Source organism: Oncorhynchus clarkii, chromosome 13 (assembly GCF_045791955.1).
Source record: "Oncorhynchus clarkii lewisi isolate Uvic-CL-2024 chromosome 13, UVic_Ocla_1.0, whole genome shotgun sequence".
NCBI lineage: Eukaryota > Metazoa > Chordata > Actinopteri > Salmoniformes > Salmonidae > Oncorhynchus > Oncorhynchus clarkii.
Genome location: NC_092159.1, coordinates 45730096 through 45741791, shown reverse-complemented (window position 1 = coordinate 45741791; position 11696 = coordinate 45730096). Strand labels below are relative to the sequence as shown.

The 11696-nt window shown below is 41.4% G+C and overlaps 1 protein-coding gene across 1 annotated transcript; it reads left to right on the top strand.

The window, feature by feature from the left end:
* The first annotated feature begins 1203 nt into the window (after nt 1-1203).
* On the top strand, nt 1204-11263 carry LOC139423978 (tetraspanin-1-like). Its single transcript, XM_071175647.1, has 8 exons — nt 1204-1261; nt 1994-2076; nt 2314-2502; nt 2665-2739; nt 3680-3799; nt 3934-4089; nt 4187-4270; nt 11105-11263. Exons 1-8 carry the CDS (start codon nt 1204-1206, stop codon nt 11165-11167), a joined length of 828 nt encoding a protein of 275 aa, XP_071031748.1. The 3' UTR covers nt 11168-11263.
* The last annotated feature ends 433 nt before the right edge of the window (nt 11264-11696 follow it).

Genomic DNA, 11696 nt, shown 5'->3' with positions numbered 1-11696 from the left:
GGTCCTTAATTTATAAACACAATTTTTCTCCACACAGATATTATATATGGAATAATCGGGATATATTGTATAAAAATACCTCTCTGTTTTTAGAATATTGGTTCCGAAATAATATCCTATTGGTGAGCCAACTGGTAAATGCAGAGGGTCTTTTACTCAGTTATAAAGAATTCTTATCACTTTACAAGGTCCCTGTAATACCTAAAGATTTTGCAATTGTTTTAGATGCCATTCCCTCAGGTGTTGCTATGTTATTCAGGAACATGTCAAGACCTGACCCTCAGAGCCTACCTTCAGTTGACCCTGTTGACTCATCAGTAGGAAACATTTTGTTTCTCTTTTGGTCCATTCAACAACAGAGTGATACGATCCTTGTTTCAGCAGGATACCTTATGTCATGCCTTATTGGAATGGATTTATTGATAATATCTGTTGGAAAAAAGTTTGGATGTTGCCACACACATACCTACTTATTAACAAAATGAAGGAAGTTTCCTTTAAAATTATTCATAAATATTATCCTGCCAACCACTATATGAAGAAGTTTAAGAAAAACATCAACTCAAATTGCTCCTTTTGTAATGACCACCCAGAAACAGTTTTGCATCTTTTTTGGCATTGTATGCATGTAAGAAAACTGTGGCAAGACATCAGTAGGTTTATAATTGAACACATTTATGAAGATTTTACACTATTGTAGAGAGATGTACTGTTTGGATTCTTTACATACAATAGAAATAAGCGGAATCCTTTTTATGTAATTAATTTCATTATTCTTTTGGCCAAATTTCATATACACAAATGTAAATTTACAAACAGAAAACCACATTTTCGTACCCTACAAAAATAAATTTAACTGTATTTTAAGACGGTTAAATGCTCTACTAACAAAAAAGCTGTTCGAATTGTAAGTATATGCATATGCGTGAGTATATGCATGTATAATTGTAATGTGATATTGTACCCCCTAGCTCGATTGTCTATTGTTTGTAATCTATGTATGCTTGTGTTCCCTCATGTGCTTTATGTACTGATTTGTTATTAATAAAATATATTTGGAACTCAAAAAAAAAACAAAAAAAAAAAAGGTCGCCATGACATCGCCTACAAGTATGAACGGGGATTTCTATTGGAGAAGCAGTTTTATTCTTTCTTCATACTGTACTGGTTTTGACCGCGGTGTGTTGTGACTGGACGGAGAATATGACACCTGCTGGCCAGGCAGACACAGACAGTTGGCAGCAAATAGGCCTTAATAGCAGTAGGCCAAAATCGTCTGGACCTGTTAAAAGTAAGGACAGGCGGTCCTTATTTTTTCATGTGACTACGCTAGCTAATGCTAACGTTAGCTATCTAGTTAAAATGTCGCTAGCTAGATAGATAATTTAACTATAACGTCTAAACCTATAGGGTTGACTAGCTAAGTTAGCTAACTACCAGTAGCAAGCGATCCATAGTCAGGTCACTAACGTTAGCTAGCTACAATAGCTAGTCTAGCTAGGCTAATAGTCAGCTAGCCACATTAGTTAGCTAACACTAGCCAGCTTTTAACTGATTGTTAATGTTAGTTATTAAAGGGAGAATCTGGGATTGGTACATCAATTTTTGTATTTATATATTTTTTTTATTATTGATACTATTAGCTAGCTATTTACTCTTGACGAATATAACCTCATACATGTATCATGAGCTTAACGTTAGTTAAACTGCTTTACCACATTTAAACCCAAGATTGTATTCGCATATTCCATTGTTTGTAAAAAATGTCCTTTTAAACAAACTCTGTATAGCTTCAAAAATGGGTTAACATTTGGATCTAATGGATGGTCAGTACTGGCATCCATAGCTCCATCTATGAATTTGAGAGTAGTTACATTTCTTCAGCCCCAGCTCTCAACTGTTTACCAAAAATGTGTCTCATTAGCCAGTATTATTATAAGCCTATTCTGTTCTGTATCATTTTGTCATATCTTTTCTCCTTTGATTATAAAAGGTCGAATTTGCAAAATGGCTAGACATGACAAACTGTACACATGGATGCGGTATTTGATGTTGCTGCTTTGCGTGATACTTGTTGTAAGTAGCTAAATGTTTCCTAGCTAGCAAACAAAGCCCAGTTGAACTGCAAGTCAAACACACAGAAGACAGCAACTGCTGTTGTTGTCACTGTAATATTACCTAGCCTGAGAAATCCATCTGGCAAAACATAGAAGAAAAAAACAGGTCCATAACAACTCATATGTAATTTATTAGCTGATGATAATATATTTAAAAAAAAATGAAATTAGACCACCATCCTTCTCTCTCCTCCAGATAAGTGGTTTTGTGCTGCTGGTGCTTGGCGCATGGATTAGATATGGAGCAGCTACGTTTGTGGATGTCCTGGGCCCCTACTCGTCTCAGCTCAGCTACATCTGTATTGGTATGGGCTCAGTGCTGTTTTTCATGGGTCTCATCGGCTGCTGTGGGGTTTGGAAAGAGAACCACTTCTTTATCATGCTGGTGAGAGACAACAGTTGTGGAGTCAATTACAAGGCACCAAACAATAATTGTTTTACTGTGTTATACTACTGCAGAGTTGTGAATGTCCCACTCTTTTCCCCCTGCAAGCTACAATAAGAGTCGATATTTGACCTATCTCTGCATTTTTTGTACCCTGTACAGTTTTTCTTCATCGTGACAATGCTGTTTGTTGCCGAAATCATTGGGACTGTTTTTGTCTTGACGTACCGGAATCTGGTAAGAATAAATTAACATGCTGGCATCTGTATCATCAAGTAGGCAAACCTATAATCATAATTTAGAGCACTGTAAATTATTGATTTGTATGTTGTCACGTAAAGTAGGCCAGAAGGCTAAACTTGAAAACCCTACCTCTATCAAAATAAAAAGATGGCAGAGCCACAAAAGTTCTTCTGTGCAAGCAAGTGTGTTTATTTACAAAGGGATTCCGGAACAAAAACAACAGTACTGCCAGCAAACATATACCTTTTGGGCCCGCTAAAAACAGTACTACCCTATCCACAGCTCAATCCAAAAATGCCTCTCTATGAACTGAAAGAGAGGCTCCTTTTGTAGGGCTAGCCCCTCCCCTCAGAACAATTAACACAAATTAATTAGGCAATTACCTAAACAAACCTACATTTTACGTTTAACTAAAAATACGAATGTATATACATTGCACATGTTTTTTATGAAACAATATCACAATATAACATTTACAAAATTACATCACTACTGACAGTTTCTTTCAATAAATCCATTTACATTAATGAGCCATTTGGGACAGGCACTACAAAGTCAGCCCATTCCCTTAGCTCGGGTCCTTATCCAGCATACCCGGAAGCTACAGAGATTGAGAGAGAGAGGAACAAACAAACAAACAAACAAACAAACGAGCTCATCCACAACATCGATAAGTATAATAAATATTGCTTATATTAAATATGAACACTGACATAAGTGTGAAATGTATGTACTAAGACAGAGAAGTTAACTTGTGTGTTGACGCACATTGTTAACTTATCTGATAACGGAGCAGGGAGGAGTGATGAATGTGTGCGTGCGTTAAAGTAACAAATGCTGCCTATGGCCAGTGACTGACTAGTACGTCACATATGTATGATATAGCCTAGTCAGGCTATGCCTTTCAATAAGCTGTGATGTCTAAATGTGACAGGTTAGATTAGTGGTACGTGATGCAAGCAAGAATTCCCTGATGACTGCCAATATGGGCCCAGCAGCAAAAGACCCAATCTCAACAGCATGGAACACAGTCATGGTCAGAGATGGTGAGAAGGTGAGAAGCTCTAATTGGGATAGGTCCAAATAGGCTTGGCTTTACTATTTGGTTCCTTTGACCACCAGAGCATCCCAGACAGTAGTTATCACAGCTAATATATTTGATGTCTTTATTGTTTTTTCATCTCTTAGTTCAAATGCTGGGGTTTTGAGAACTCGACCGTAGATTTCAAGGGCTCTGTGTTCAGTACAACCATGGGTTTGAACTCCCCTAAGACTTGCTGCGTGAACAAGACCCTTGCAGACTGTGACGGTATCACCATCACTCCAAGTCTGATCCAACCACAGGTTACCTAACCCAGTGCCTCACTGCACTATGTTGTTTCAGTCTGTGCTCTAAAGCTGTAAAGCCTTGAGCCAAATGCCCCCTGTGTGTTTCCCCCAGAGCTGCTTTGGTAAGGTCGTTACAGTGATCAGAGAGCAGAGTGTCATCCTGGGATCAGCAGCTGGCTGCATATGTATGATGGAGGTATACTATGGGAGAATCTCATTTGGTTTTGCTTGACTCCTCGCGTCGTCTCCTCCGTCCTCTCCTCACCTGATGAAAAGATGGCGCTGAAGAACATAGCTGACGTTTTACATTCTCCCAACCAATTGTGCTATTTTGTTAGTTTTTTAAAAGTTTTGTGTAACTTATTTTTCAACTTATTGTGTGCATAATGTTGCTTCTACTGTCTCTTATACTGAAAATAACTTCTGGATATCAGAACAGCGATTACTCATTGTGGACTGGAAGAAACTTCTTCCTTTAATGAGTCTGATGAGAAGGATATCCTGTTTTCACTGGAACTGGCCCAGATCCCCGCCTTTTGCGTGAAGAAAAGATGAAGGAAAAGGGTCCGCAGATCGGGCAGCCTTCTGAGAATCCATAGACAAGCGAGTAAACTCCTATTGCCATCCGTTCTTCTTGCTAACATGAAATCATTGGAAAATAAAACTGATGACCTACGATTAAGATCCTACCAACGGGACATTAGAAACGGTAACATCTTATGTTTCACTGAGATGTGGCTGAACGATGATAAGGAATATAGAGCTAGTGGGATTTTCCAAGCACCGGCAGAACAGACGCTATCTCTGGTAAGACGAGGGGTGGGGGTGTGTGTCTTTGTCAATAACAGCTGGTGCGCGATGTCTAATATTAAAGATGTTTCAAGGTATTGCTAGCCTGAGGTAGAGTACCTTATGATAAGCTGTAGACCACACTATCTACCAAGAGAGTTCTTATCTGTATTATTCGCAGCCGTCTATTTACCACCACAGAATGAAGCTGGCACTAAGAACGCACTCAACCAACTCTATAAGGCCATAAGCAAAGAGGAAAATGCTCACCCAGAAGCGGCGCTCCTAGTGACCGGGGACTTTAATGCAGGCAAACTTAAATCAGTTTTACCATTTTTTTACCAGCATGTCACATGTGCAACCAGAGAAAAAAAATCCTAGACCACCTTTACTCCACACACAGATATGCATACAAAGCTCTCCCCCGCCCTCCATTTGACAAATCTGACCATAATTCTATTCTCCTGATTCCTGCTTACAAGCAAAAACTAAAGCAGGAAGTACCAGTGACTCGCTCAATACGGAAGTGGTCTGATGACGCGGGTGCTACACTACAGGACTGTTTATGCTAGCACAGACTGGAATATGTTCTTAGATTCATCCAATGGCATTGAGGAGTACACCACCTCAGTCATCTGCTTCATCAATAAGTCCATCGACGATGACGTCGTCCCCACAGTGACTGTACGTACATGGTATATATATATATATATGTGGGGCAAAAAAGTATTTTGTCAGCCACCAATTGTGCAAGTTCTCCCACTTAAAATGATGAGAGGCCTGTAATTTTCATCATAGGTACATTTCAACTATGACAGACAAAATGAGAAGAAAAAAATCCAGAAAATCACATTGTAGGATTCTTAATGAATTTATTTGCAAATTATGGTGGAAAATAAGTATTTGGTCACCTACAAACAGACAAGATCTCACCCCGTGGGGTCAAAATGATCACAAGAACGGTGAGCAAAAATACCAGAACCACACGGGGGGACCTAGTGAATGACCTGCAGAGAGCTGGGACAATTTTATGGGCAATTGTATTTTAAGTAACAAAGCCTACCATCAGTAACACAATACGCCGCCAGGGACTCAAATCCTGCAGTGCCAGACGTGTCCCCCTGCTTAAACCAGTACATGTCCAGGCCCGTCTGAAGTTTGCTAGAGAGCATTTGGATGATCCAGAAGAAGATTGGGAGAATGTCATATGGTCAGATGAAACCAAAATAGAACTTTTTTGGTAAAAACTCAACTTGTTGTGTTTGGAGGACAAAGAATGCTGAGTTGCATCCAAAGAACACCATAGCTACTGTGAAGCATGGGGGTGGAAACATCATGCTTTGGGGCTGTTTTTCTGCAAAGGGACCAGGACGACTGATCCGTGTAAAGGAAAGAATGAATGGGGCCATGTATCGTGAGATTTTGAGTGAAAATCTCCTTCCATCAGCAAGGGCATTGAAGATGAAACGTGGCTGGGTCTTTCAGCATGACAATGATCCCAAACACACCGCCCGGGCAACGAAGGAGTCTCCAGATCTCAACCCCATAGAAAATCTTTGGAGGGAGTTGAAAGTCCGTGTTGCCCAGCAACAGCCCCAAAACATCACTGCTCTAGAGGAGATCTGCATGGAGGAATGGGCCAAAATACCAGCAACAGTGTGTGAAAACCTTGTGAAGACTTACAGAAAACATTTGACCTCTGTCATTGCCAACAAGGGTATATAACAAAGTATTGAGAAACTTTTGTTATTGACCAAATACTTATTTTCCACCATAATTTGCAAATAAATTAATAAAAAATCCTACAATGTGATTTGCTGGATTTCTTCTCTCATTTTGTCTGTCATAGTTGAAGTGTACCTATGATGAAAATTACAGGCCTCTCATCTTTTTAAGTGGGAGAACTTGCACAATTGGTGGCTGACTAAATACTTTTTTTTTTACATATCCCAACCAGAAGCCATGGATTACAGGCAACATCCGCAGCGAGCTAAAGGCTAGAGCTGCCGCTTTCAAGGAGCGGGAGACTAATCCGGACGCTTATAAGAAGTCCAGCTATGCCCTCAGACAAACCATCAAACAAGCAAAGCGTCAATACAGGATTAAGATTGAATCCTACTACACTGGCTCTGACGGTCGTTGGATGTGGTAGGTCTTGAAAACTATTACGGATGACAATGGGAAACCCAGCGCGAGCTGCCCAGTGACGCGAGCCTACTAGATGAGCTAAATGCGTTTTATGCTTGCTTCGAGGCATGCATGCACGAGAGCACCAGCTGTTCTGGATGAGTGTGATAACGCTCTCTGTAGCCGATGTGTACAAAACCTTGAAACAGGTCAACATTCACTAAGCCGCTGTGCCAGATGGATTACCAGGACGTGTACAGTCGTGGCCAAAAGTTTTGAGAATGACACAAATATAAATTTTCACAAAGTCTGCTGCCTCAGTTTGTATGATGGCAATTTGCATATACTCCAGAATGTTATAAAGAGTGATCAGATGAATTGCAATTAATTGCAAAGTCCCTCTTTGCTATGCAAATGACCTGAATCTCAAAAGAACATTTCCACTGCATTTCAGCTCTGCCACAAAAGGACTAGCTGACATCATGTCAGTGATTCTCTCATTAACACAGGTGTGAGTGTTGACGAGGACAAGGCTGGAGATCACTCTGTCATGCTGATTGAGTTTGAATAACAGACGAAGCTTCAAAAGGAGGGTGGTGCTTGGAATCATTGTTCTTCCTCTGTCAGCCATGGTTACCTACAAGGAAACACATGCCGTCATCATTGCTTTGCACAAAAAGGGCTTCACAGGCAAGGATATTGCTGTCAGTAAGATTGCACCTAAATCAACCATTTATCAGATCATCAAGAACTTCAAGGAGAGCGGTTCAATTGTTGTGAAGATGGCTTCAGGGCGCCCAAGAAAGGAGACGGTCCTGGCGCTTTCTGGACTAAAGTTGATTCAACTGCGGGATCGGGACACCACCAAGAGCTTGCTCAGGAATGGCAGCAGGCAGGTGTGAGTGCATTTGCACTCACAGTGAGGCAAAAACTTTTGGAGGATGGCCTGGTGTCAAGAAGGGCAGCAAAGAAGCCACTTCTCTCCAGGAAAAACTTCAAGGACAGACTGATATTCTGCAAAAGGTACAGGGATTGGACTGCTGAAAACTGGGGTAAAGTCATTTTCTCTGATGAATCCCCTTTCCGATTGTTTGGGGCATACGATAAAAAGTTTGTCCGGAGAAGACAAGGTGAGCTCTACCATCAGTCCTGTGTCATGCCAACAGTAAAGCATCCTGAGACCATTCATGTGTGGGGTTGTTTCTCAGCCAAGGGAGTGGGCTCACTCACAATTTTGCCTAAGAACACAGCCATGAATAAAGAATGGTACCAACACATCCTCCGAGAGCAACTTCTCCCAACCATTCAGGAAAAGTTTAGTGACGAACAATGCCTTTTCCAGCATGATGGAGCACCTTGCCATAAGGCAAAAGTGATAACTAAGTGGCTCGGGGAACAAAACATCGATATTTTGGGTCCATGGTCAGGAATCTCCCCAGACCTTATTCCCATTGAGAACTTGTGGTCAATCCTCAAGAGGCGGGTGGACAAACAAAAACCCACAAATTCTGACAAACTCCAAGCATTGATTATGCAAGAATGGGCTGCCATCAGTCAGGATGTGACCCAGATGTTAATTGACAGCATGCCAGGGCGAATTGCAGAGGTCTTGAAAAAGAAGGGTCAACACTGCAAATATTGACTCTTTGCATCAACTTCATGTAATTGTCAATAAAAGCCTTTGACACTTATGAAATGCTTGTAATTATACTTCAGTATTCCATAGTAACATCTGACAAAAATATCTAAAGACACTGAAGCAGCAAACTTTGTGGAAATTAATATTTGTCATTCTCAAAACTTTTGGCCACAACTGTACTCAAAGCATGCGTGGACCAACTGTCACGTGTCTTCACTGACATTTTCAACCTCTCCCTGACCGAGTCTGTAATGCCTACATGTTTCAAGCAGACCACCATAGTCCCTGTGCCCAAGGAAGCGAAGGTAACCTGCCTAAATGATTTCCGCCCCGTGGCACTCACGTCGGTAGCCATGAAGTGCTTTGAGTGGCTGGTCATGACTCACATCAACAGCATCCTCCCCGACACCCTAGACCCACTCCAATTCGCATACCGCCCCAACAGATCCACAGATGATGCAATCTCAATCGTACTCCACACTGCCCTTTCCCACCTGGACTAAAGGAACATTTATGTGAGAATGCTGTTCATTAACTACAGCTCAGCGTTCAACACCATAGTGCCCACGAAGCTCATCACTAAGCTTAGGACTCTGGGACTAAACGCCTCCCTCTGCAACTGGATCCTGGACTTCCTGACTGGTCGCCCCCAGGTGGTAAGAGTAGGCAACAACACGTCTGCCACGCCGATCCTTAACACTGGGGCCCCTCAGGAGTGTGGACTTACAGGAGTCCCCTCCTGTATTCCCTGTTCATCCACGACTGCGTGGCCAAACACAACTCCAACGCCATCATTAAGTTTGCTGAGGACACAGCAGTGGTAGGCCTGATCACCGACAACGATGAGACGGCCTATAGGGAGGAGGTCAGAGAACTGGCAGTGTGGTGCCAGGACAACAACCTCTCCCTCAATGTGAGCAAGACAAAGGAACTGATCATGGACTACAGGAAAAGGCCCCCATTAACATCGACGGGGCTGTAGTGGAGCGGGTCAAGAGTTTCATGTTCCTTGGTGTCTACATCACCAACAAACTATCATGGTCCAAACACACCAAGACAGTCGTGAAGAGGGCACGACAAAACCTTATCCCTCTCAGGAGATCACAAAGATTTGTCATGGGTCCCCAGATCCTCAAAGGGTTCTGCATCTGCACCATCGAGAGCATCCTGACCGGTTGCATCACCACCTGGTATGGCAACTGCTCGGCATCTGACTGTAAGGCTCTACAGAGGATTGTGAGAACGGCAAGCTCCCTGCCATCCAGGACCTGTATACTAGGCGGTGTCAGAGGAAAGCCCATAAAATTGTCAGACTCCAATCACCTGTTTCCTCTGCTACTGCGTGGCAAACGGTACTGGAGCGCCAAGTCTAGGACCAGAAGACTCCTCAAAAGCTTCTACCCCCAAGCCATAAGACTGCTGAACAATTAATAAAATCGCCACCGGACAATTTACATTGACCCCCCCCCCCCCCCCCCTTTTGTACACTGCTGCTACTCGCTGTTTATTATCTATGCATAGTCACTTCACCCCCACCTACATGTACAAATTACCTCAACTAACCTGTACCCCCGCACAATGACTAGGTACCGGTGCCCCCTGTATATAGCCTCGTTATTGCTATTCTTGTGTTACATTTTATTATTACTTTTTATTTTAGTCTACTTTGTAAATATTTTCTTAACTCTTCTTGGACTGCACTGTTGGTTAAGGGCATGTAAGTAAGCATTTCATGGTGAAGTTTACACTTGTTGTATTCGGCGAATGTGACAAATAAAATTTGATTTGATTTTGATTTGACCTCTTTGAAAAATGTCAAAAGGAATTGAGGATAGAAGTTGAGGAGAGGAAACGTGTGGAAAAAAAGTGCTGGTACGAAGTGACTCTTTCTCCTCTAGCTCGTCATCATACAGATGACGTTAACAGAGAAGGAATCTTAAAATACATGTGTAAAGTGGTAAAAATACATTTAGGTAAAAAGATTAGTAACGTATCATTTTAAAATCTGTGCATGCTTTTCTCTTCTGAGTATACAGCTGATTCAAAGGGGGAGTGGCAGATTTCAAAACACTTCGCAGAGGATGCACTTCAGTATCCTTTGCCAAACAAAGTAATTGACGATGGGAGCAAACTCCTCTGTTCGCTTACTAACGAATTTCAACTGTCCTTAACCACTTATCGGTTTCCGGGTCACGGAGGAAAGGAGGAAGACTTTTTCCCAATTGAGAATCTCCCTATGAGTTACACTGCTCCCTCAAGGTCTTCTGGAGAACTTTAACCTCTCTCAGACCCAAGGACTATTGCTGAAAATGAATGCACTTTTTAAAGCATAATAATGCTTTTTCTACAGTAGCTCACCATTAGGCCATAGAGTATTCTTAGTTTGAGAGCTATCTATTCTATAGCAATTGGTTGCTGAATAGATAATGTTGCTTGGCTTCAAGTCATTGTTTTCCTGTCTTCTCCTCTTTGCAGTTATTCTCCATGATCCTTGCCATGGTTTTGTTTGTGAAGTTGGGGCTCATGAGGCATCCATAGTGAAGCCAAAGGGTCCATCCACACCTGGAGGACACCAACAACCCCCACAGGCAACAATAAAGTTCTGCTAAACGATAAAAGTTGGTGTGTTTTCCTTAGATGAAATCATATCTGTTATTTTAGTTATATTAAAAGTTGAATATATAATTTTTTAAAGCTATGTATTTTGTTTTCACTGGGAAGAGGAAACCTAGTCAGTTGTACAGCGGAATTTTAATTTTAGTGCTCACAAATATGACAACAGTGCCCTCATGTGAAATTATTAATTAGTGAAGTGTAGAGCGAAGACCCATTTAATTAAGGTGACTTGATATGCAATAGCAGCTTCTATTTAAACAAAATAGCTGATTGATGTAGATATTTTTTGCTTTTATAAAAAACATTATTATTATTATTTTTTACATCTATACATCTGCCACTATTGTTCGTAATGTGTAGAATATGTCTTATTCAAAAAGTGACACTTGAAGGCAACATCTAAAATCCCTGTGTTTACAGGACCTTGTCCACATCACAGTGGATTTTGTGT

Bases quoted from the DNA above. Each gene is read 5' to 3' on its own strand.
- LOC139423978 (XM_071175647.1), top strand. From the start codon at position 1,204: ATGACACCTGCTGGCCAGGCAGACACAGACAGTTGGCAGCAAATAGGC. The intron at 3,800-3,933 runs GTGAGAAGCTCT...TTCATCTCTTAG, and splicing joins TGGTCAGAGATGGTGAGAAG to TTCAAATGCTGGGGTTTTGA. The intron at 4,271-11,104 runs GTATACTATGGG...TCCTCTTTGCAG, and splicing joins GCTGCATATGTATGATGGAG to TTATTCTCCATGATCCTTGC.